At 37.3% G+C, this 27,451-nt stretch overlaps 1 protein-coding gene across 4 annotated transcripts; it reads right to left on the bottom strand.

Annotated features, from left to right (window-relative positions):
* Positions 1–566: 566 nt before the first annotated feature.
* Positions 567–27,426, bottom strand: prage. Of its 4 annotated transcripts, XM_068302921.1 has the most exons (4): positions 27,028–27,426; positions 10,008–10,343; positions 3,234–4,247; positions 567–3,173 (listed from the first exon to the last, which is right to left on the bottom strand). In XM_068302921.1, the coding sequence occupies exons 1-4, from the start codon at positions 27,305–27,307 to the stop codon at positions 2,266–2,268; spliced, it is 2,538 nt and encodes an 845-aa protein (XP_068159022.1). In that variant the 5' UTR covers positions 27,308–27,426; the 3' UTR covers positions 567–2,265. The 4 variants fall into 4 exon arrangements, with proteins under 4 accessions (XP_068159022.1, XP_068159025.1, XP_068159023.1 ...); XM_068302924.1 differs by having other exon boundaries at positions 567–4,247; positions 27,028–27,421; XM_068302922.1 differs by lacking the exon at positions 27,028–27,426 and adding an exon at positions 21,295–22,054 and having other exon boundaries at positions 567–4,247.
* Between the last annotated feature and the right edge of the window lie 25 nt (positions 27,427–27,451).

The raw sequence follows: 27,451 nt of genomic DNA on the forward strand, positions 1-27,451 counted from the left end.
TTCAAAAAGTGATTTTAACAACCTTTTGTTAGAATTCTGAGACCATTTGTTCCTCAGTTTTCAACCTAATCTAAAGAGGGGTCGTCTTTCTGATCTAAATTGGATATTACTTTGACTTCGAGCTTGCCCATTCGAAAAATATCAATCTTAACTAAAGGAATATATATAATTTGTGTGAATATCAAAACAGTTTGGGGGATTGCGACTTACGTCGTCATTTAGAAACTTACGAGATCGTTCTTATGCCAGTTTTTATCGGCTTTCAATGACACATAAGTCCATATTTGATAAGCGTTTCGTTTGAGCCAAGATTAAGAGACATTGGTATTGGAGATGCTCTCTGGAAATCCAATCCAATCTAATTGTTAAGAACCTTCAGCTTAGTATTTGCTGTAATAAGCATGGGTTTTAGGCAGGTATGGGCAGGTGAGGTTACTCTAAGAATCCTTGTCAACATTTGGAGTGAGCCTTCATTCAGTTTTTGAGGGAGTCCTCTGAGAGCTCTGGACACAACCAATTAGATTTGATCTTCTTCCCCACCCTCCAAATGATAAATGCATTTCATGTTTTACTTTTTCGTTTTCAAATAATTCAATATTTCTGTTTTATTTTCTCATCATATCATTTGCAGGATCATTCTTTTTCATTTCTTGTTTTCTCGTTGCCATTTCATCTATACATATGTCTGTTCAGATATGCATATAGAAGAGAATACATTATTCGTCATCTTAAAACTTGTGTTCTGATTGTGTGTGTGTGTGTGTGTGTATGTGTGTGTAGGTGATCGATCTGGTTGATGTTTTAATGTTATTTTGCTGCTAGGAACATTATAAACATTCAATGTAGAAAATTAACTTAGTTTTTACAACTAAAAGAACTTCTTGTTATATGGAAATACATGTGTGTGTGTGTGTGTGTGTGTGTGTGTGTGGATGTGAATAAATAAAATTAAACAAACAAACAGAAAAGAAATTAATAATAAAAATCAAAGAAAATTAATTTAAATTTCTTAAATTTCTATATACCTATGTATAAGTAGTGTATATAAAGTAGTTCAACATTATTATAAAATTTAACTTTTTCTCGTGTTTTTGTTTTTGTTTTTTTTTTTATCATTTTTCGTTCATGAGATGCTGCTACAATTCGTATATATATATATGTATATATCTTTTTTTTTTTCTTAAAAAAAAAAGAAACATTTAATGGAGTGATCAAATTGTGTTTTCTTTGTGGATATGTGTGTGTGGGTGTGTTTGGTGTGTGTGTGTGTGTGTGAGAGTGAACAAAAAACATCACAGCTAAAACTTCAGTACATTTCTTTTTGTGTGGGGATACAAAAAAAACTAAAAAAAAAAATATAATAATAATAATTATAATAATTAAACCTAGAAAAAGAAAGAAAAAAAAATATAGATGGATACAATATTATATTTATATATGTATATATATATATATATGAAAAAAAAAAAAATGATTTCTCAAAGTTTTTTGTCATTTCTTATTTGGGTGTCGTATTTGGGTTCTCTTCCTTTTTTGGGACATTTTCTTGGGGATATACAATCGTGTTTGTATCTTGTATATATATATATATATATCGTGTATATCTACCTATTCATATGTATATGTATATGTATCTGTTTTTCTCTACCACTAGAGAGCATTCAAAACCCAAAGAGATTTCATTTTGCTTATATATATATATATATATATTTATATGTTTTTATATATATATATATATATATATTGCTGTGCAAAAAAAGGAAAGTGTTGGGATGGGAGTGGAGGGAAAGAAGAAAAGCGGGTGAAATCTTTGCGTTTAAATGCTCTTTGGCTCCTATTAAATACTATTTGCTGTGCCTCAGCCACTTTGACCCATTTTGGAAACTAAGTTACACAGATAGATTTCGAATTAGAATTGGCGAAAGGTGAAGGAAAAGTAGAGAGATTTGAGGGAGAAAGTGAGGGAGTGCTGAGGACACAGCTGAGATTTAAAAACATTATAAACTAAAAGTACTTTTGCTGGCGTCCACCCCTTTTCGTTTCATTTCATTCGTTAATTAACCCACCCATTGATTCATTGTCGTCATCCCGTCCCCAGTGTGTCCCTACGCACTGGAAAACGAAAACTACCACTAATTACCCCCACTACACAGAAAGAGAGAAAAAAAAAGGTAACGATGAACTAAAACTATAAACAAGATGAAACTGACTAACTACTACTTCTACTACTACTGCTAGATCTAGCTATTAACTATTAACTATCAACTAGTCCTCCCAACTCCAATTGGGATCGAGCAGTTCGCGCCGCACACGCCAGAGCATCAGTTCCATGCAGGCACGAGAATCCTCGAAGCTGCTGTGTCCTGTCGTCCCATCGCCGCATTGGATCTCGCGCTTTAGATGCATTTTGGTTAAATGACGTAGGGCCCGACGATACGGGAAGCCGCTGGCATGAGGAAATGATATTGACGTATCGATTAACGTATTGTGAGCTATACGCAATGCACGCAAGTCATTGTCCAGCCCATGTCCAATCAGTATGGTATCAGCCGAGATTAATTCGAGCAGATCACGCTGCACTTGGGCCAAACTCTTGGCCTCGACCAGATCCTTTTCGGTAATGCCCGAGTAGCGTGTGTTGAAGTCAACGATCGGACAATCGGGTTGGACGAATTGCTCATAGATCAATTGACCGTTGAGGGCCACCAGCGAGACTTTGGTGACATCCAGACCACGAGCCGTGTAGCTCATTTCGCAGTCGAGGGCATAGACCGAGGGATTGGCGAGGGAATCGGCGGCGGCGGCACTCCCGGGATGCGAGCGATGTGTGGTGCGTACAAAATCATAATAGGGTCCATTGATACCGACCACCGAACCGGCCCACACATGATAATCATGCTGACAGCAACCCAATGCCAATTCAGTGTCCATTTGGCAGCAACTCCAGCGTCCGGCATAGTGCTGATATTTGCCCTCGTGATAGCAGCATTCTTCCTGGGTTACATACTCGCCGGTTTGTTCATCGACCACAAAGTGACTGGCGCATCGGGTGCACTGCTTCGCTAGAGATCTAACGTCTTCTTGCTGTGGTTCTGCTTCCGGTCCAGCCACTTCTTCTTCGACTTCTTCTCCACCAGAAAACGAGGTTGAGGACGAAGCTGAGGATAAAGTTCCTTTGGAGGGACAGAAGTCAAGCTCTATATCTCCAGTATATTCGCTCCCACTCCACTCACCAGCCGATGAGTTCTCGGAGTCCAAATTCCGAGGCGAACTATTTCCAGAATCACTAGACAGAGACGTCGAAAACGGGGCCGCCAATAAGGTTGATGCTCCATTGTCCATGTTCATGCCAGGGCTTGTTGTTGTTGCTGCTGCTGCTGCTGCTGTTGTTGTTAGACCATCATGACAATTGATCACAGTCACAGGCAACTGCTTGGTAGCCTCCACCAGATGATTTATACCCACATGAGGCGGCAGACACTTGAAGATCTCGATGGCACCATCGTGGACAACACTCTCGACGGGAAAACCATAGACCCGGAGCAAGTGATGCCCGATAATATGACGTCGCAATTGCTGCATCACCAGGGCATGGGCATCATTCATTTCCATTTCCATCTGCTCCAATTGTCGCAACGGTGGAACATGAAAATTCAGATTGCCTGCTGCAAATACTGGCCAATCCAATAGAGATTGCTGTTGCTGCTGATGTTGCAACTGCAATTGATGGTGTTGCAGCTGCTGCTGCTGGCCAGGCTTGCCCGGCGAGTTGGTTGGTGAACTCAAAGCCGAGGATGAGCAACTGCTGTTGCCACTGCTGCTGCTGCACATCTGATGACTTTTGTTGGCCAAGCTGTTGCCGTTTTTCTTCTTTTGCTGATGCGAATGCTGCTTATGTTGTGGCTGTTGTTGCGGCTGCTGCTGCTGACGCCATTTGTTGCCATTGCCGTTACCAGATCCTGAAACTGTTGCTCCTGTGGCTTTCGATTTATTTACTTTGGTGGATTCCTGCTGCGTCTGTTGCTGTTGCTGCTGCTGATTCTTGCCCAGTTTTGCTGGCGGCTTCGATTGACGTTTTGCTCGTGACTTCTTATTATTACCGCCATTGTTGTTGTGATTGGCAGCGCCGGCGTCAGCCTTTGATCTGTTCAGATGTTCGCGACTAGAATCGAGATCCTCACTGCTTGTGGTCACCTCACTGCTGGTGCTATTGCGATGTCCCGGATTGTGGGTCACAATGAATTTCTCTGCAAATAAAGAAAGAAAACAGAAAAATGTTCAATTAGCAAAATGCAAGTATAAAATTTGATATATTCAATATTTCAGCTGTTTGGATCATGTTCCCTTTACCGTTATTCCCCTGCATGTTAGAGATGTGCATGAATCGATAGAACTACTAATGCTAATCGAAACATTTCAACTCTTAAGCTTGGTTGGCTTACTAAAATTGATTTGACGTCAGAATTTTTGCAAATAAACTGATAATTCATATTACCAGGTATAATATACACACACAAACACACACACACACAATGTATGGATTTGTGTGTGCGTGTGCGCGTTTTGTTATCAAAGCGATCACATCAGCATACGCCACGTGCTTTTTTTCAAGTTGTTTTATTATTTGATCGTGTGTGCGTATTTAATTTGAGAACAAAAAAAAAAAAGGCTACGCATGAGTGGAAATGTTGCGATGACAACGGCAGATCGCCAACTCGTCAGATCGACTGATCGAACAACAACAAACCGAGCGACTCTGACAACATGTGTTGCTAATTCTTGGTGTACGGAGAACCCGATGACAACCTGTTGGCCACGCCTTAAGAGCATGTGTTATCAGCGGCATTACAATTATTTATTTTCGTTTCTTACTACTGCTTATTATTTATATTCGTGTTGTTGTTGTTGTTGTTGTTGGTTAATTTATTTTTAAGCTCGTTCCGCGGCTTCCGCATTTAGCACTCATCTTGATGAGGTTTCCCGTTGGGTAAAGAAAATGGAATAGGTGTTAATAAGTTAGATAATCCCTTCAATAATCCCACTTGATACTTCCTTGCACTAGACAGAGATGCATGTCAACGACAGATTGGTGGTGCGGTGGTGCAATTTTCTAGTTGTATGCAAAATCAATCATATCGATTGACAGTTTTCTCGAGAGTTTGTTGACATGTTCGGGCAAACTGAAGGACATTACGTGATTTGACTAGATCATGATGTGTATACAATACATACTGCTTTACCCCCTTCTACGACATCATCATCATCATCATCATCATCATCATCATCGGCATTTGCTTCTCATTGATACATAAATCAGGTGAGTTTGGCAATTATTGTTTACATATATAATTATATGTTTAGCACGTACATATGTACATACATACATATATATACATATGTATATACATACAGAGAAACGTAACATTTGATTAGATAAGGCAAATAGAGAAATGAGAGTAAGCTAGAGAGAGATCGAAAGCACTTCCTCCTAACGTTCTCTGTTGTACTTTAGCACGCGCCAAAATTGTTCAATAACCTTGAATAATCATCAAAAAATTTATGTTCAACTGATTAGGACATAAACATAACACAAATATAAACTGGTCAACTAGTTAGTTGATCATCAAATCGTCCCTCTAGTTCCTCCCTCTCTCTCTCTGAGGGGGGCGGGTCACTTATGGTTAAAGTAAATTAACTAATTTCACCTCACTGACATTAACTAACTACTAGTTAAACATTGAACAAATGTGCTGATAAGCACTTTCCGACTACTGTTGGACCCCAAAACAAACATAAAAACTTGTTCCCTACATTGTTAATGAAATTGAACCTAAAGTGTGCCCGCTCTATGATAAGTGCCGACTAAATATAGTATACGACCTTGAATAAAGCTAGACAAATGTGAAAACTTTTTCATTTTATCACCTAAAAGGATTCTAAAAAACGTTAAACTGAACTATATGTATATATATATATGTATATATTATATATCAGATTTTCATTTTGCATGCTATTTAGATGATTTAATTTGCTAATTTAGCTTGACGAGCACGCAATAGGCAATATTATATACATATACGTTAAAGTAAATAATATGAGAAAAAAACAAAAACAGTTTTAACATTTTGATGATCAACTAACTGATTACTCCCATTAAATGTGTTGCTAATTGTCTAGACGAAAAAAGAGAATCGAAATCAAAAAAAAAAAGTTAAGACTCTCTTTTTCTATGCACACATTTTGGGTTACCAGGTGGAGCTGGCGATAAGATGTGGCCAGAAAGCGTGGTATATATATATACATATATATACATATTGAAATTGAATTGCGGTTACCTACGGCAACAATGGACTGTGACTGGGGATTGGAAATGGACTGGGGACAGGCGACAGTGATTGCGCATTGCCCCAAAAACGAAAACGAAACTTTGTATGGTTGTTGTCAAGTGGAAAGTGATTCCTAATCAGCTACAAACTACAAACTGAAACCAAAAAACTGGACTATCTATATATTCAAAATGTGTGCAACAACATTGAAGAAAAGAGTTAAGAAAACTACTTGAAATAATGACTTTGATGACCCATAAGAGAAGGATGGGCTTCTTTCTGGAAACTAAAACTGAACAATATTTGTAAACCAAACGATTTTAGGAGTACCTATTATTAAGTTGAAGAGAAGGAGAATAGTTCTGAATATGTAATTCGAATAGAAGATCTTTTTGTCGTTTCTGAGTCACTCACCGAGTCTTAGTCGAAATCATAACGAGTCCTTTTATTGATTAGAAAATGACTAATTTACGATTTCATAAGTCGAAAAGGACTCGTCTATGATCAGAAATCCTGATGAGTCTGAGTTTATTTTGGGTATTTCTTGATAAACTTCTAAACGATATTTGAATTCAAAAAGATTCGCATACGATCCTGGCTGAGGGTTATCATTTCCTCCAAAAGTTCTTGCCAAGAACTTATGAGAAGAGAATACAATTTTTGTAAGGGGGGTTGGTTTACGATTTCAAGTTTCGAGTTTCCTCTTCCAAGACCACAAGCTCACGTACCACAAGGTACATAGATATTTTATGTATCTACGTGACTGAAACCAACAAAAAATACGACGAAAATGAAAAAATAAATAAACGAAACATCAACCATTTGCCGTAGATAGACCTGCTAACTACACACTTATGGCCAGAGAGACGACGACGACGACTTGCTTTTAATGTAAACTAATATTAGTTTTGGATTTCAGTTTCAGTAGTTTCAAAATATGCAAAATATGGCCCATTGAGGTCAGGCTTAGAGATTTTTAATAAGCAACTCGCGCCAAAAAACAAAAAACTAAAAATTATTAAGAGCCATAAAAAAAAATATAAAACAAAACGTTGGCAATACATTTTATGACCACAATAATACGTTGTGTGTGTGTGTGTGTGTGTGTGTGTTAAGGGTAGTTACATCATATGATATGCATATATACAAAGTAGATAGCTAATTCAGTTTAACTAAACTAAAATTAAGTACACACACGCTAACCAATTTATCTAATCATTGAAAGTGGAGGCAGTAGATAATAGATATAGTAGATATAGATGCATATACTATATAGACAACCGACTTGGATTCCATATACTATACGACCTAATTTTGGCATTTTCATTCATAGAAATTTCAAATTGATATCATATATCAGATGACTGACCATGTATACTAAGCTAATCGGGAGGGAGTACCTTCCCCTTCCTCCCCTCTCTCTCTCACTCGTGCTTTTCTATCATCGTTTTTGCTTTTCAATTAACGTTTCTTATGGACACCTTGTAATTAAGTCTCGCCAGTTAGATAATTGTTTTAGCTCGATGGTATAGCAGCAGCTGCGCCAAGTATTTATTTCACTCCATATCCAGAGTTGCAAGTATTTGGTTCATTATTCACGCCCCGCCGCTTGGAATCTCTTTCCCCTCGCGGTGGGGGGAAAACTTGAACTCATTACGCTTTTTGCCCATTTATGATCTAACGGAGGCACTTGCCAATTTAAGATTCCCGCTGCTTTGAAGGCATTATTAACCCATTAAAAGTGAGGCAAGTGGAACAATCATCATGGCATGGAGCGGATGATGATTATGATGATGATGAGATGAGAGACACAACTCATCATCTTATCGTAATATCAAGGTTAACTTGTTTTAGCCGAGTCAAGTAGGTGAGCCCTTCATAAGATCAAGTGCAAGTAAATATATTTGGCAGTACTAGAAAGATAGTCACACAAGAAGTAGGTACTTGAAACCTTTCTCCACTTGAAACTTTGCAAGTAGCAATCAATTTATATAAACTGCTTGCTTGGTTTTTCCTCAAAGAAAAACCACATCGTTTTGTTTCCCTTTTCCCAAGTGCTAATCAATGACAAGAGAGAAATAAAAATACAAAACTTGTTATGTAATGATCATGTTAAGGGGGCAAAACGATTAAGGAAGACGACAACGGCTATCAGTATCAGTAATAATAGTTCATAGTGAGTGAAATACACACCTGATACCATCATAATCACACTGCCATCGTTCCCGTCCCCCCCTACCCACCACCACAACAAGGTGGTTTGAGGCGCCACCTTTGAGAGAAATGAGAAATCTCGAAAGCTAATCAGTTTTCAGTTCAGTTTGTTTTGGTCTTTGGTCTATTGCGTCTTAGCTTATTTCGAGACTATAAATACGAGCATATATAATAAATGTAGGGCTGCACAGTGAAGACTCTCCTAATGAACACTCCATGAATTACCATGAAAGAGAATTTTCTTTTGTTAAATGTCCCCTCAAGCGAGTCTTGACTGTATCTGCTGCTGCTGGAGTGATCGATTGATCATCTGTTTGGTGAATGTTGCCAAAAACAAAAACTTGCATAAGGCGGGCATTAAAAAACAAAAACTATAAACAAAAACATCTCTCTCTCTCTCTATATATATATACATATGTACATATGTTTGTTCATTGGCTATATCAGATTATCAGCTTCAACTTTTGGCTAATGATATTCATTTCACTTTTAATCGACCCTTTTTTGTGTTTTTATATTATTCTCGTGAGAGCCTCATGAATGTTTAATGCTCAACGAAAGCGAAATCAAATCAGCAAATGATGAAAGAGAAGAGGGGAGAAGGCAAAATACATAATTCTTACATCTGTGAAACTATTTTTATATTCTCCCCCCTACTACTACTACAACTACTATATATAGTATATATATTATTCTCAGTGCGACGAGTGTGACTACTTTCATTAGGTTTAAGCGAAGATTTCCTGCAATTTTCTTATTTAGCACAAACTGAAAATAGTTTTGGTTTTAAGGTCGATCTTTCTTTCATCCCTCCCCCCCATCTTACCTCCTTACCCCTCTTTGGCCAAAAGGAATATAATGCACTTGAAAATTTGATTTTTAGTGCCCCCCCACAACTACACACACAGTATCTGATACTTAAATTGAATTGTTACTACTTAAAGATAAAAGTGTAAAGATAATTCTAATTACTTGGACATGAGAAGGGCAAAAAAAAAAAAAAAAAACTGCGTCTTCGTATTGCTCGTATCTATATCTCAATCGTATCACACACACATTTTTATCACCATTCCAACATTTGTTGTTGGGGGAAATCAAGGGAAGTGGCACAAAACCTCTGTTTGTATGTGTGTGTGTGTAGATCTCCCCAAGTCGCTTCTTCTTCTTCTTCTGTCTTAAAAGGCCTTTTGTCTGTATTTACGTATTGGTATAATATGAATGAATCATATTATTATTATATTTCGCACGCCGTGTTTCATCGAGTTGCTTGGAATTTCATGAGAAAGCCAAGTCAAAGCAAAGTCGCGCAATCGCTTAAATGGGCCAATGAAAAGCAAAAACGGGAAGAATGAATATGAATCATTCACACCAAAAAAAAGAGTGTGATTAACTAACTTTGGGCCATAAGAAGATCCTTTTGCTAATGGCTGATTTCTATTCCCTGATAAGGGAATGGCTTAGACCTACCTTCGATGCATGAAGAAGAAGTCACTGCTGTGACGAAATGATGACCGAAATTGGTCTTCAACCAGGACGTCGGCTGTGATGTGGACTTCGTTTCCCCACTGCGTTTCTGTTGCTGATCCTGCTGTTGACGCTTGTTATAGCGATTTTTGCGGCTCGATTGATTCTTGTATCCTCCATTTGGTCCATTTGTGGTCATGATATCTGCTGCTGTTGCGGCTGCTCCTGCTAGGTTACCATTTCCATTATTACTCCCCATATTATACTTTTGTGGGTAACGTTTGTTGTTGTTGCTGTTGCTGTTTTGATTGTTGCTGTTGCGTCGTTGCATATTGTCATCTGAAGCGAAGAAGAGACAAAGACAAAAGTAAATTAGATAAAAAGTCATTTTAACTTCTCCCTTCTCTCACAAACTTACAAATTTTATGTAAATAAAGTTGCATGAAATCTTCAAGATACAAATGCATATCGCCAAAGACATAAAGACAATTGTTATTGTTTCAAAACAAATAATAGTCATTTACTATGTAAAAGTGTTCACTTGGCTGTTTTGTTGTTGTGACTGACTGACTGACTGCACCTGCGGTTGAAAGCAAACTAAATGACGCCGCGATTAGTCCGCCCGCCATTATAGAAACGCAAGCAGAAAGACGCCTCAAGAAAGCAAGAAAATAAAATAAAAACACAAAAACACAGAGAAGAAAAAACCCAGTCATACACAATTCATATACAATTTCTGTGGCCGGGTGCTAGCTACTACTACGTTGATATTGATGACGACATAGTGAATCACCCCGCTGATAAGTGAGGTGGTGGTGGGGAGACTTTGACTACGTATGTGCACACATACAGAGACACACATGCATACATTACGTATACGTAGTGGTGTATTCGACGCAGCTATCGTATCGTCGGTCCGTCGTTCCATTCCATTTCAATTCGTTTTGTTCGTGTTTCTGATGATCAAGCCTAGGCCAAAGCCCAAGATACTGGGCAAGTCCAAATACACACACACACACATTCACACACTCATTCACACACACGCTCTGTGTGTATGGTTCTCTCTTGTTTTACCCAGGCTCCAACCACGTGCTCCCACACTACTCTCTCGCTCGCTCTCTCTCTCCCTCTCTGTTATTTCCCACTCTTTGTCTTCCTATTTAGATTAGATTTTCCATTTCAATGATAAAAACACGTAGGTATAACACACTGTGCGTGTGTGTGTGTGTGTGTGTGTGTGAGTGTTACTCATGTGACAACTGGTTAAACCAATTACGTTTCGAATTGGCAAGGGAAACACAATTTATCAAAAGAGTCGAATCGAAAGGATAGATCCTTATGAAAATGTCATCAACTTTCGCCCAAAAAACAAGTAAGACAAAAAAAAAAAGTAAATCACATAAAAAAAAAAAAAAAAATTAAAAGGCAGTCAACGAATCACACACACACACGCCAATGATGACTACGGTAAACAGGTACCAGCTCGTGCCTAGCGCCAAAAAAAAAAAGCGAATCCAACCCTCCTCTTCCTCCTTCTCCTCCTCCTGCTTACCATCTACCCAAAAAGTCACATGGAACGACAAGGCAAACCGCGCGCGCGGACGTTAGAGGGAGACAGTGAATTGTATATCCATGCCACGCCTCGTATGTATATATTTGAGGCGTAAATGTGTTGTATTAGGCATGCTATAAAGCCATATGATTTATGAGTAAAAAGCAAATGATCGAGAGGGAGAGGGAGAGAGAGAGGGAGAGGGAGATCCGAAAGCCTGAATGGAATTGCGTAGCCAATAAACCAGTTCCCCAATCAATGTGTTTGCTTTGAAATGCAAAATAACTACACACACGAAAAACCAAACGAGATCGATATCGTACTTACACCCAAATATACATATATATGTATATATAGTACATAGTTGAAAGGGCAAACAAGTTCAAACAGAAACGGCACGTGTGCCCCTCCCCCCCCTTTACACCACTCCACTGCCGATGTCACAGTGCCAAAACGGAAATGCAATGACCGATCGACTAATTCTAATTGTGGCATCAACATCATCATGATCACACACATACGCACACACACACAGACACAAGAGCTCGCCCAAAAGTTGAATGAATTCCGACGAACCAACAGCGATCCACACGAGAAAGAAAATATCATCCCAACCAACACACACAGAATGCAGAGCACGAACACAGCGACGACAAATGCCATAAAATGTATAGTGAAAAAGGAGAAGAAGAAGAAGTGCTCCCCCTAAAGGCAAAAAACACAAAATGAGAAGAAAAAAAATGCGATCATTAAGCAAAATGGCACAGAAAAAACAAAAAAAAAGAAACCCCAAGCGACAGCAAAACATTCCATGCTTCACACACAACTTGACGACCGGGCAATACCCTTCCTTGCGGGGCAGCTGCGTGCGATTCGTCCTTGGAATCGTCGAAGGATTTAGCCAACATTTTCATACAAAATATTAATTATTCGTTCAAAGTGCGTATACTTAATATGCGTATACTTAATATTTAAATGGTTTTAAGTAAGATATACAAAAAGTAGCATATAATCAAAGGACTTTTGGCACCAATAGAGTATTTGTAAGGGCATATATAAATTCCAAAGCTCTACTTGGCTTGCATGGCAACAACGAGAGAAAAATTGAGAACGCATGCGCAAAAGTTTTTGCCGGATGGTCATACAATACGATAAAGAGACAAAGGCGACGGCGCAGGCAAAGGCAAAAAAAGCAAAATGATGATGATTATACACCCTTTGAAGAGATATTTCCTTAGAGAGAAAGAGAGAGAGAGAGACTGAAAACATCTGTTGTTTTCCTTTCTTATATAGAGAGATAATCGAGGGGGGTTCAGTTTAAAATAAGCCTATTTGAACCGGAAATGTTAAGGTTCTCATAGTTACTTACTTTACCTTAAATGTACTTGTGTGTAAGTGTGTGTGTGTGTGTGTGTGTGTATAATTGTGCGGTCATAAAAATAAATCCAGTAGAAAATTAAGCCATTCGCATTCAATTACGTGCTTCAGCGCACACACAGAAGCCAAAAGCAAAGCAAACTCAGAGACTAAATTAGATTGATGTAAGACCTACTATATACACGTACGTCTGGAGATGAGAAACAGGAAGACTACAATGTGATGACAACAATACGTGTGTGTGTGTGATTGGATCCTAAACTAAGTTTTTCAGTCAATCTCTGACGACATTTGGCTATTATTTGTTTTCCTGTTATGCTCAATTGACTGACGATCGAGAGAGCCCGGCCCGGCCCGGCCCGTTCCCCTTTTCGTTGTTACGTTAATCAAATCACTTCCGAGGTAGAGAGAAGTGCCCCCACCACCCACTCTTTCTCTCTCTCTTTCACAAGCGGAAGTATTATATTTTGGTTAAGGTTTTCTTATCAATTCAATTTTTGAGATAAGAATGAAAAACAGGAAAAAGGTTCTTCGAGAGTGAAAAGAAAAACGCAAACGCACAATTTGCGTCACTGTGTGAAATATTTATATTCTCATTCCCCGCCCCCCCTCCTTCCTACCCACCCACAAAAACATTGGCAATTGTTATTAATTGGAAACATTATGGAACTTTGTGTTTACACCCACAGCGAAGCAAAACAAATAAATAAAAATAAACTAATATGCATCTATTTTAACCAAAAACCAGCACACCCCACACCCCCCATCCCTTTCCCCGTCACCTCATCCTTTAAACATTTTGTTTATTAAGTATTTTTCGTTTTCTGAACGATGCTAAGCAGACAAAAAAACCAAAAAAAAAAAAGAAAAGTCCGCGCCTTCTTTCATCCGCGTGCTGGCTGTCAGAATTCTATGATGCTGACATTATTCTGACAATGCGAAAATTAACAATAACAATAACAATAAACCCACATGAACAACAACAACAACAACAACAACAAACTGTCGTAATAATAATAATAAGAACTAAAAATAATAATAATCATCTTGTGAACCAAAAGGCTTGACACTTGTCAAAACAAATAATTTTCTTTTCTTTGCCTCTCTCGAATTGTTTAACAAAAAAAAATTCCAACTAAATTTAATTGAAAAGAAGCTGTGAGAAATAAAATACATATATATCTAGATTCTTTTGTGGCAGATGAAAATCTAAAAATGTAAACTTGCTAATTTGTTTAGATTTTTCCCCTAACTAGACTAAGATTAGATTCCTTGTTTACAATGTTGCCACTATTCCACCTGATGGCCTATACATATGTCCAGTAAAATGACTAATACGTTTCTTGTTTACGCCAAAGAAAAGAGTCTCAAGGTTACGCATCTTTCTTGGCATTAACTAACTAGAGAGATTCTAGGACAAATCCTTTCAATCCTTTCCAAAGAACGAAAACTTGAAAATGCATTTCAAAAATGAATTCTCATTGAGTTGAATCAAAATTTTTGTTGTTATATAGTTTGTCAGATCGCTTCTTAATATAGAATTGTTGTTTTTGTGGATGATGTTATTTCCTGTGTCTATCGTCATGGGGTGAGGGAGAGTGTATGTAGGTGGAATGGGTCATCTCTGATCAAGTACTTGATTCTTCTCTTTCACTATCTCTACGCTTGATTGACCCACCAACACCACCACCACCACCCCTAACACCGCCAGCTTCCCGCACCCAGACTCATGTTTGCCTCTTTCTCTTTGTCGCTCACTTTTGTTCATTTTGCGTTCGCTGATGGCATTCCAATTGCAAATATCAATATATTTTCGGGGTATATATTCAGTGTGTGTGTGAGTGTGTGTGAGTGTGTGTGTGTGTGTGTGATGTGTGTGTGAGTGTCAGTGTGTGTTTGTGTATTTGATTGGGTGGGCGCGCTGACTTGTTGATTTGTTGTGAATGAGTAAATATTTCAATTATTCAGTCTTTACCCTTCTCTTTCTGGCTTAAATTCCTTTTGATATGTAATAGAATTGTGTGTCTCTCTCTCTCTTATTCTCTCTCTCTGTCTCTCTTTCTCTTATAATTTACTTCCGCCCATAAAAAAGAAAGCCAATCTTTGTATGATGTTGTTACCTTTGCCATACCTTAACTTGCCACTGGCTCACCTCACTTACTTTCTCACTATGATCATCATAATCATCGTCAACGTCATGTAATTTCTTCTCTTTGAGCTTCCTCTTCAGGTTGGTTATTTTGGTTGTTGCTTGTGGCGTGTTTTGCCTTTTTTTCTTTCTTCTATTTGGTTTGGTCTTCTATAAGGCCTTTCACTCGATCTGAGCTGATTTACTTGACTTCTCCCCTCTCCTAGCTCTTTCTCTCTCTCTCTCTCTCTTCCTCTCTCTCTAGCTCTTCCTCTTCTCTCTGTCTCTTTTGTTATTTTATTCCCAATGTTATTTACTTATATTTTTTACAAGTGCAATTGAGGTTACTTTCTATTTAAAATTAAATCAAGAAAAAAAAAGCCAAAAAAACATACATACACATACATACGAATGTATATATATGTATGTATATGTATATGTTTGTGCAAGTTGCCAATGGTAGAAAAGCTACGTGCAAAATATCAAGTGAAGTCATATGTTCAGATATTTGGCTTACAAAAAAACGTTTCAAGATCAAAGTTTTTACCATATCGTCCGCCTTTAAGCCCGATCTCATTTGATTTTAAGCCCCAGCCTATTACAAGGATATTCCCTTTGCGGGATTATGTCTGGTTAATGTGTCACGTTTCATAAATGTATTATGAATTATGTAAAATATATATTTAGAGCGGAATGTGGCGACGTAGGCACACGCTTAACCCGATAATTCATCATCATTATTGGCAACAGAAACAACAACAACAAAGCTTTTGCATTGCCCAAGAGAAAATGAATCGAATCAATCGCTTATAGCCAAAAAGAAATTGAAATTGATATGGATGGACGATTTGATATATTATATAAACAAGTGACAAGAAGAAGTTTGCCTTCTGTCACAATTCTTCAATTGCTTTTGGTTTGTGTCAGTGGCCAAAAGGCAAAGGCAGAAGCAGAGGCGGAGGCAGAGGCAGAGGCAGCTGCCGGCATGCATCAAAATTTGCCATCAATTTCTCTAGACTTGACTTGCCCTTGTTCTACAATATAGAGAAGGAGATCTCTGCTGGCCGAAAGAAAGCAGCAACAAAAAACAAAGATATATACATATATATATTAGTTTTGTTCTGATTCTGATTTTGTTTACTGTTTTTCATTTTGCCATGTGAGTGTGTGTGTGTGTGTGTTTTCTTGTTGTTTATTTTTATAAATTGTGCTCTCATTTGTATTACTTTGATTACTTTTTGCCACAAGAGCCAAAGTCAAAGCAGATCAGAGAAAAAAGCAAAGCAAAGGCAAAGGCAGAGGCAAAGCAAAAGCCAAAAGGCAAGGCAAATAAATCATTCGAGGTTTGCGGTTGTGTTGATATTATGTGTTAAAAATAATACTTATAAATGACAATAATATATATACCAATCTCACTAGCATATATGTATATATATTTCGTATTTATGTAGATATATTTACCCTCTACCCTCTATATCCATCCCACACACACACACACACACATTATATATTATTATAATTATAATTATAATCATCATCATTTGATGAAAACATATGAATGAAAAATCTATGAAAATCAGAGATTCTATGAGAGACAGAGAGAGGGGAGGGAGCGTTGACCGAGAAGAGAAGTCAAGATATTGGCCAAGATCGTTTGAGAGCATTTTGTCAAAAGTAATTTTCACTAGGCCAAACGAAGCGAAATTCAAACCAAATGGCCATGGGACGGATATATGTCTTAAGCAATTGCCAATTGAAATGCAGAAGCATTTGATTGTTCAGATGTCTTGAAAACTATCTCTCTCTCTCTCGCTTGATCTCTATTTTTGTTCGCTTTCTTTTGCCGCCTTACCCACCTGTATTTACTATCACAGCCAAATCTTTCTCTAATTCCTTTATTAGCCAATTTCTTGACCAACTGCAAATGCAAATTTCCCATAAGAATCGTGTGAGAACTAAAAACTAAGACTAGACATATCTAATGTTTTGATTATCTAACCATTTCTGTTGTGTCATTTGGCAAATAAGCTATTTTTTTTTGGTTTTTTGTTGTGTCTAATCTTTTTAAATGAAACCACATATGGTGAAATTTCAGACAGATGTTGCTCGAACAACCAAAACCAAAACAAAAACAAAAACAAATCAAATTATTCCATTTCATTTATCAGCTAAATGGTGTGTCTACTACCAATTCCGACGCACTTTTTGGGTTGACTTTGGGGTTAAGGTTCTTTGGGACATGGGAAATGTCGTCGTTTAGATGTCGATTAAATAAGCAGCAACAAGAGATTCCTCTTTAGTCACATTCTGAATGAAGGATTCTCCCCTTTTAGTATCCACAGCGGACGGCTGAGAGATTTGTGTGACTTCTACTTACTACTCGACGACTCTCAATCCTCTTCTACATATCTGGGAACAATATGGCCTCGCCTAGATGTCTAACTCTATTTCAATTTGATTCTTAAGAGATTTGTTGTAAAGCTATACCTAAGAGATCCCACTTTTTGTAATTTATGGGGTGAGAAAGACTTTGTCAATGGCCAAAACAACGATCTTGTCCTAATTGAAATGGAATATATGATCTGTCTATTCTTTCTATAGCCCTTGCACCTTCTCTTCTACGATCGCCCACGCTTTTGATCTGATTACATAATAATTTATATAGGGGTTAGGCTATCATCATATGATTTTGATTATTAGTTGTGATTTTTAGTGATATCAGAGAAAGAAAACAAAAAAAACGACACAAAAAATAAACATGTTCTTATCGTTTTGTGTTTTTGTTTTTCTATTTACTTAATTTATTTGAACTCTTATGCTAATTTCTTGGCATTTAGTTTCGGTTTGCCGTATTAGATAGATAGAACCCCGGCAGCAGGCAAGTGATACGAAGTAGGTAGCTAGGTAGGTGGAGTGGCAGAGAATGAAAATTATCAGAAATAATTTAGAAATCACGCCCATGATGATCATGCGAACGGGGGGAGAAGGTCGTGTGTCGTGACATAATCGCAATCGCCGGGGCCAAGCCACAAAAGATTCATAAATAACATGGTTGGTTTTATGTTTTTGCTGGTTGTTTTTTTTTTTCAGTGTGTGTGTGTGTGTGTGTGTGTGGTGTGTGCCCCAAGTCAAAAAGTGAAAAGTCAAAGAAATTCAAAATCAGCAAAACAAAAAAAAATATATATAAACATACGTGACATAAGAAAGGTCGGTCGATCGGTCGCTCGATCAAGCGAACCCCGTCGAGTCACATTTCCAGTTTATAAATTTTTGTTGCTTCTTTCTGACTACGATGATGATGATGATGATGATGGCCAAGTCCAAAGCCAAAGCGAAAGTTTTTCTTTCTTTTCGGTTAAGTTTCGAACTTCTTATTTAACAACTTCGTTTTCACTTTGCTGTGGCTGTTGTGTTTTTGTTGAAACGTGAGGCAATTCAAAATATCATATGTAGGTATATAGACACACACACACACATGCTCACACACACACTCATACGAAAAATACTTAAATGATGAATGGAAACAACTTGAAAAGGTGATTAAAACTATTTTAGGCTATATGTCTAGCCAAAAATGTATGATAATTATGATTTTGAAATGAATGATGAATAATACACGTTTAAATCTATATATATATATATATATATATATATTCTATAGCACTGAAAGAAACAAATGGCTTATACATATGTCATAAAAAACGATAATAACTATTAATTAAATGCAAGTGCAAACATTTCAAATAAAACGATAACAATCTGCATAATTGATGTCCATGATATCTATATACTATATGGTATATATATATATGTAATGCGATTAAATTTAATATAGGGCCTTAGCACTTTCTTTGCCAAGTTAATACCGAGAGTCAAACGGAGACACCCCAAAGAAGAAGAAGAAGTGGAAGTGGAAGAAGAATAAGTATCTAAGGTGCATGGAGATGAAGTCAAGTGACCTTAAAAACCAGCAAAACTTTCATTTAAATTTTGACACCCACTTTTTTCCCCCCACCCCCTCTCTTTCTCTCTCTCTCTCTCTCTCTTTCAGACTCTCCATTGGATGAGTTTTGCTGTTATGTAAGTATTATTTCCTAATTAGGTGTGACCAATTTGTTAACAACAACAACAATTTGCAGTTAAAATTGTATCTATCGTGCTTTAGAAGCAGAAATTTTCTATTATTTTTATTTTTTTTGTTTTTAGAGATTTGTCAAGGGCCCTCTCAGATAGAGGAAAGTTTTTACGTTTTACTTTTTATATACCCTCTCTCTCGCATTTGATTAGCTACCATTTTGAATGAGAATATACACTATGTCGTTTAAGCCAATGAAATCGATTCCATTTCGATGATCTTAGGAACAATTTCAGACCTCAAAATGATCTGTAGATAAAGGAAAAACTTAGGTAGGGTATCTCTGAAGTAGCAGTAGCCGATTTTCGAAATCTCTTTTTTTTGTCTATTTTGTTTTATTTTTCACACATTTTGAAAATTAAGGCTAATTGACAGTTTCAACAACTTCAACACTTTTACTCTTTGTCAACAACGAGAGCAACAGAGAGGGTAACAAGAGATAGAGAGGGAGATGGGGCAAGGGGTGTGGAGATGGCAAACATTTTATTCCCAAAATTAAATGCTCATAAATTGTCTTGGCTTAAATGATTAGAGAATTTATTTATTTCATTTAGATGTAGAACAACAACAACAACAACGTTTTGATTAAATTGCTTCGTTCTTTTGTTTATGCTAACTAATTCATAGCATTTAAAATGTTTTTTTTTTGTTTAAGGATAAGAAAAAAAGAGAATTTTATAGTTATTTGCTTGCATAATCCACTGCAAATCCAATTAATTTGATGAATTTCCCTTCTTTTTCTTTTTCTTTTGGGTCGAAAAGCCGGTTAAACAAATCCAAATTCAAGTGCGGGTTTTTGGTTTGTTATCAAAATGAGCTGATTAAATGATTTTCACTTGGCGAATGGAAAGATTAATGGGTTTCGGCTACGATTATGAGGGGAGGGGAGGGAAGGAGAGGGAACCAGTCGACAGCAGACAGACCTTTCTCAATTAAAAAGAAAGTAAGCCACTAAGAAAATAAAACTAAACATCAACAAATAAAAAAAACCAAAGTCTTGACGTGCTAAATTTATGAACATTTATATAGTTAATAGATAAAAGGCACACACACACACACACACACACACACACACACTAAAAGAAACTTGAATTTGGGGTTCCTTATGAAAGTTGCCTTCAAGTGGTGGAGAAAGAGGGGTTTGAGCTGACAAGGGGTAGGCAGGAGGGGATCTTACAAAAGAAACTAATTCGAAATCTGAATCTGAATAACCTTAAGATAGGTCAGGTATATATAATACACACATACACCTACACACACACACGTACATTGATTCCCAGTCACCCATTTCCATTCCCATCTAATTCCCGCGGGCTTTAGGCAAACAAGTTTCTTGGCGTTCTTAAACGTTTTGTTGACATATAAATTTTTTAGTTTAGCTATTTTTAAATGAGCTAACGCCTCCTCCTTCGTCTCCTCCATCTATTAGTATCAAAAATTCATTCAAATCCAAAAAAGAAACGTCTACGTCAAATATGTACATAAATATAGGTGGCGGGAGAGGGGAAACAATGGGGGAACGAGGGGGCGACAAGAGGCCTTGGGAAAGACCGACTCGATGACGAAGTTTAAACAGAACGGCTAAGTTAAATGCACCTGTTAAAACTCTTAGTCTATGAAAACAAAAGCAAAAAAAAAAAAAAAAAAGGAATATTTAAAATTTCTGCACACGCTTTGTATATACATACAAATATATATATATATATATATATATATACTTATATGGTTTAACCGTTTCTGTTTCTGGGTAATGCCCTTATTATTATTTGAGATGGTTATACACTTTAGATAACAACAATCTTATTTAGATCAGGCCAAAGAAAGAAAGAAAGAAAAGAGAAATGTGGATTAGGTTAAATTTTAACAAGTGTTGATAATGGACTAAAATAGTTACACACTAAACGAGGACATGACATCAATTAAATACATGGAATATATTTGATTTTGAATTTCGCTTAAATAAATTTCCAAATTTCAAGCTTAAGCAATTAGTCAGAGCTTCTCGTCTAATCGTAATCGTGTTGTTTCTTAAAATAAAACATGCTTTAACCAAGTGCTTAACTTCTTAGTCTGACAATGAGTCATGTGTGTCACTTACTTTTGCCTTTGGCCAGGCCACTGGCCACTTGCAGAAATCCGTATACGGCTATAACCACACAGGGTAGGGCTATAACACTGAAGGATATATAATCCATGTGTTCGAAATAATTTGAAATTTGCTCCATTTTAGATTTGATTATTAATTTATTTTTTTGGGCACTTTTTTTTAAACACTTTTTTTCTTATTTTCTTAACTTTTTATAGATTTATTGTATATTTAATTTTTAAATATTTTTGTGTCGTTTTTCGTTGTGTGTTTGAGTGTGTGTGTGTGTGTGTGTGTATTGTTTTTTTTCTTCCCCCTTTTCTGGCCTCAAATTTAATGGGACAATTTTGTGGTGAAACGTTGTCGGCTTAGTTTTAGAAATTTTTGTGGTCTTTGACTAAACGATGTTGTTGTTGTTGTTGCTGTTGCTGTTGTTGTTTCAATATCCTTTGGCTTGTAAAGCGTTTGCCTTTTGACTTCCTGTTGCAGTTGCAATTGTAATTTTTGTTGTTGTTGTTGTTGTTGTTGTGGCACAATTAACGCCATTGTTTTGCCTTGCAAATCTGGCGTAACTGATTTGCATGGGATTTTACTAGCCGCCGACCACACACAACACACAAAAGCCAAAGTAAAATATATGCTTTTCTTTTCTATTTCTCTTTTCTTTTCGTTTTTTTTTTTTTGTTGTATTTTTTTCACAAAAGGTTTCACAAAAAAAATTTTGCGTAAAAAAAAAAAAAAATAAAGAGAAAAACGAATTGAAACCGAAAAATAATAAACGATACGCGCGAAAGTCGAACAGACGGCAGAGACACACACAGAAAAAATTGTTTAATTAATTGAAAGAAAATATTGCGCACAATTTTCTTATTGCCTGCGTTTGTAACGACGGCGGGATGTCGACTGAAACTCTGAAGCAACTTGACAAGCTCAATATGAATGAAGAGGAGAAGCAAACGACGCCGACGACGACGACGATGGGATCGTTCCCATGGTATGATTGGAGCGAAAGCACTCTGAGAGAGCACTGAGAGTAATGGAGAGCATTCAAAATGCCGGCAAAGCTCTTAAGTTTACTTTGTTGCGTGCGTGTGTGTGTGGGGGGAGGGTGGGAGCAGGGTGAGCGGGCACGATCAGCAAGCACGTGAGAATGCTTGCATTGGTCTCTCTCTTCTCCAACGCCATGTGGGGTTTGTTCAACAACAACAAAAACTATCAAAATTCCAAGTAAATAGAAGCAAAGTTTTCCTGTTTATAAATTTAATGGATTAAAGTAATTCTCAAAGAAACAAAGTCTGAACTTTGAAATTCAAACTGAAATTAAGATATTGCCGAAACTGGTCACACTAGCCAGAGAGACATCTATCGAAGAGTAAGAAGTATAAGAGTGAAGAGCTTTTGGCTTCGAACGATTAATAGTTTTGATTTTTGCAAATTCATGATCTCTTAGCAATGCTTAGGAGCTAATTAATTGCCAAACATGGCTTACTTTCAATTAACAAGAGAGAGAGAGAGGAGAGATTAGAAAACAAAGCAGAACCAGTGACGTCAAGTGTAATGACTTTGACATGGCCAAAATCATACGCATATATGTAGATTGAGATACATAAATAATGATTGCCCAGATACACGTAAGTTCAATGCTAATGAGAATTTCCCACCATTTGGTTTAACCTTTCAACTCCTAAGCGACACGTCAGTGGTGAACAGGAAAAAAGGCTCCAAGTGCAAGGTATTCATTTCATATTCCCAGCAAAAGCCATTAACCTTATCCACTAACATACACGTGTCCCTGTATGTATGTCCTTGCTTAACTCGAAAAAAGAACCATAACATTTCATCAGGCCTAAAGGACGGGGCCGTCAGCCATGTCTGATGAAATAAACTCTATACATACACACACAGAAATATATCTCTCTCTCTGAGGTTCAATGAATCTAAGTGAGTGACTCCATTATGGCCACCCCTTGCACCACCTTCACTCCACACAGCCATGGCTCGTTTTTATTGATTTTATATATGTGTGTGAGTGTGTGAGTGTGTGTGTGTGAGTGTGTGCGTGTGTGTTTGTGTATCTCATCATCATCTGGCTGGGGACAAGTGATTCCTTGGCCAATGAACTCACTTAAATAAAAGGACATCTGTTGGGTAAATTTATGTACATGTTGCCCATTTAATTGTTCAGATCAGAAAAGCAAAAACAACAAAAACCAAAAATGTATTTGTATAACAAGTTTTATTTCTTTCTTTTTTTTTTTTTTTTGGAGGTGGGTGGGAGGGAGGCTTGGGAAAGGGGTTTATATCTAAATCGAGTTCATGCTGTTGCTCTTGCTCTTGCTCTTAATGCGCAATTTCGTGATATTCTTAATGTATGGCCATAAAATATTGACAAATATTTTAACAATTTGTTGTTGCTGTTTTTGTTGACAAAAGTCAAAAATCAAATGTTCCATTGTGAACCTTTTAGAAGTCTCTTTAATTGCAAATTGTTTTGTTTGTTTCATAAATTTTAACCAAAACAAGTCTACAGAATAAACAACGAGACAAATGAGTGATATTTAGAGATCAGTTGGTCCCATATAGAACCCTAAGCATAGGCTTATCAACCACCACCCACCCCCACCCCAAAAAGAGCTTTGATATATATTGGAAACTTTTAACGATTGAAATTGTCAAAATAAATATAGAAAATACCAAAAAAAAAAAAAGCTTATCGGTGAAGCGAACCATTTTTTCTATTGAAAGCATTTTCATTAGAAAGCCAGAGAGACGAGAGAGAGAGAGAGAGAGAGAGAAAGAGAGAGGGTGCAATTCGTGTGTTTCTTTTTGATTATTTAGAAACAAATTTTTGGCTGTTTTTTTGTTTGTTTTTCAGGTGCTTGAACTGCAATTTCTTTGAATGACAGCAAATTTCCTGCAAACAGCTGGCACGTGGCCAGAGACGCAGACGCAATTGCAGACAAAGTCCCCAAGGAGCGGGGGGGGAGGAGGAGGAGCTGTAGGGGAAAAGTCAGTACCCCAGGTGTTGTTCTAGGGGTCGTTTCGCATCGTATCGTATCGCATTTTAGTTCGCGCTCGTGTTTGCCTGCTGTTGGCTTTCGGTTGATTGAACCTTTCCCTTTTTTTTTGTATTTTGAGGCTGGTCTGGTCTACTGCTGCTGCTGCTTGGGACTGACCTTCGTTTTGCTCTCTCTCTCTCTCTCTCTCCCTCATCATCAATTGCACAATGCAAATTGTTGGGGTAGGGCAATGACAATGACAACAGGCAGAGCAAATAACGCACCATAAATGCGCTTTACAGAAAGAAGAAGAAAAAAAAAAAATAATAATAATTATGAACATGTTTATACATTTTTTTTTTTGCTTCTGCTCTTGTCATTCAATTTGCATCTAGAGATCTCTCATGGTCAGAAGAATCAGGAAAAGGGGCGGCAGAGGCAGCAACAAAAAGAAATTAACGTTTTATATTTACTTACTTCCTTCATTGTTATCGATGTGGTTGTTGTTGTTGTTGCTCCTCTCTTCTTTGTTCATCAGGAAGTAATAAATAAAAGAATTACATACAAATGTGTGTATGTACATATATGTATCGGCCACCTGCTGCAACTCCTCGCCTTGGAGAAGAAGGAAATGAGGTGCGGGGCTTGATAAGGGTTAAACGAGACAACTGTCAGAAGGAGAGTTCCTTATGTCACATGATCGGAAGAGTTTGTTTATTTTATTAAATTGAAATCAAAAAATAAAAATAAATATCGACACCTCCCCTCTCTCTCCCTCTCTCTCTCTCTCTGTGCAGTGCACATGTGGCGTATAAGTAATTTTTTGGAATTGTCTTTAACAAGCATAAAGCTAAAAGATATAAAAAGTTAACTGCTTAGACGTCTCTAAATGAATTGTCTATTAAAAAGCCAATATTTAATCACTCAATCATAGTTGAGATTAAGAGACATTCCATATAGAGACGAAGTGGAGAAACATCAAGCACCAAATGAAGTTTGACAGCTTCTTCTGACAGGTTTTTGAAAGGAGAGTGGATAACAATAAATGGAAAGTAATTAAAAAGCAGCAGGCGAATGATGATCAACCTGCCTAATACGCGGCCCACGAGGCGTATGCGTAATCTAGAGAACAAATGCCCTCAAATGTTCCTTTCCTTCAGTATTATCAGTTGGAAATGATCAAGGAAATTACAAATTACTTGACGTACGACGCATTTTCAATGCGAATTTTCGCAATAGAATTTCCTAGTGCAATTTTTTGTTTCTTTTGAAGGCCACAAACAAATCGCATTGAAGCTTTACCAAAAGCTTTCTTTATATTTCTCAATAAACAATATGCACACACACACACACACACATATGCATGCGTATATGTATGTGTTTTTAGTGCTTTCGCAAATTGAATTCTACTGCGTCTTTAAGTGCATTGAACCTATTGTTTATTTAATTTTTGCCGCACAGTTCATTTCGACATGGCTTTTTTTTCTTCTTCTGTTGATTGAGTATGGAATAGGGTGTGGGGTGGGGTAGGGTAGGGTAGGCGGCATTGAGGTAGGGAGCAGAGCAGTAGGGAGGGGGGCAAATTGCTAAGGCGCTAAGCGAAAACTGCTGATACACAGTTAAAAAGGGAAAAAGCTATGGCATAGAAATGGTGCAGGGGCGAAGAGGGCAGACTAATGCCAATGCCATTGCCAAATTTCTCTTTCGACACACACACACACACACAGACAAGAACAACAAACAATATGTGTAACCTCGAAAACAAACGTCAGGCCGCACGCTGGGGCTAAAATGAAGTTCATTGCCGTGCCTTAACCTCAGAGCAGAAGCAGCAACAACAACAACATCATCAACAACAACACAAACAACAACCGTGTTGAGTGCGTTCATTTGTTCATTCGCCTGTTTTTCATTCTTTGTTGTTTTAAATATTGCCGGCGCATTTAATAATTGTTGTTGTTGTTGTTGTTGTTGCACTTTGGGGACCTACTTAAATACATCCTATATATGTATACATTTGTCTTTCATCCTTGGGCAGTACATCACAGTGGTTGAGAATACAACAAAAGAGTGAGAGTGACAAGAGAGAGTGAGCAAGAGAGAGAGAGAGTTTAAAACATTTACAAGTTAAGATAAGCAATTTCTTTAGAATACACTTTGTTTTATTTTAGGGCCACATAAAAAATAGTTTACCAACTTCCCCTCTCTCTCTTTCTTTCTCTCTCTCTCTTTGCCATTGATATGATCGTCTGCTCTCCTTACTTATCTCTATCTTGAGACATAGCTCCAAGCCTACCAAATTTCATTTGAAAATGATTTCAAATTTTTAGCCAGAATTTGCCCAAACAATGTTGTTTGCTTATGAAAACTAAACTATAACATTCATGGATATAAATATGTGCCATACTTTCTGTAAATTTGAATAATTGGGGTTTTCTTTAGACTTAGGAGCCTTTTAAAGAAAATATTTTTGTCGAAAAAAGGGCAGAAAAAAGGTTTGTTCTCTCATATTTTGGCTTTTGTTATCTTCTGTTATCTTCTTGTCTCTTTTAGAGCTCAATATACACAGCAAGAAGTCCATTCTTGAAACTGTGCAATTATTGAGCATATTGCAACCACTGTGCATGAATGTGTCAATCAGCTGATTTGCACTTAAAACGTGCAATGCGTTTAAGAAACAGAAGAAACCGAAGTAAAACAAGAAGATGAAAAGCAATAATTGAAAGAAGAAAGAAAAAAAACTCACATGAGGTTGTTGCAATTGCTATTGCATTTCCATTTGTTGTTGTTGTTGCTACTGCTGGTGATGATGTTGCATGGGGCTTGCTCTCATAATTGATCGTTGTCATCATGTTCGCTATTGATGGTAAAGAATTCGGATCACTTGACCATGATCGACGTGCATTTGAATTGTAAAACATTTTGGAGGATTGACGTCCTTGATAGTTGCCTTTATGCTGCTTATATTGTTGTTGTGTATCTTGCTCTGGTTTCCTTTTGTTGCGCCCCATGGTGTACTGCAACATTTTGGAGCACAAACACTTTTCGATTTTCACTTCTAGTTGTTGTTGTTGTTGTTGTTTTTTGGTTACACAGACAAAACGCACTAATTTTGTGACGTCACAATATAATTTTATGCAGCACTCGAGACTTTCCGCGGTTTTTTTTTT

This window comes from Drosophila tropicalis, unplaced genomic scaffold (genome assembly GCF_018151085.1).
Source record: "Drosophila tropicalis isolate 14030-0801.00 unplaced genomic scaffold, ASM1815108v1 contig_158, whole genome shotgun sequence".
NCBI classification, from domain to species: Eukaryota; Metazoa; Arthropoda; class Insecta; order Diptera; family Drosophilidae; genus Drosophila; species Drosophila tropicalis.

What these genes read in the sequence shown, in the direction of transcription:
- prage (XM_068302924.1), bottom strand. Translation starts at nt 27,307, where the DNA reads ATGTTGCAGTACACCATGGGGCGCAACAAAAGGAAACCAGAGCAAGAT. An exon ending in AGCAATTGCAACAACCTCAT is followed by an intron (nt 10,344 to 27,027) that starts GTGAGTTTTTTT and finishes TCTTCGCTTCAG; the next exon opens with ATGACAATATGCAACGACGC. An exon ending in TTCTTCTTCATGCATCGAAG is followed by an intron (nt 4,248 to 10,007) that starts GTAGGTCTAAGC and finishes CTTTATTTGCAG; the next exon opens with AGAAATTCATTGTGACCCAC.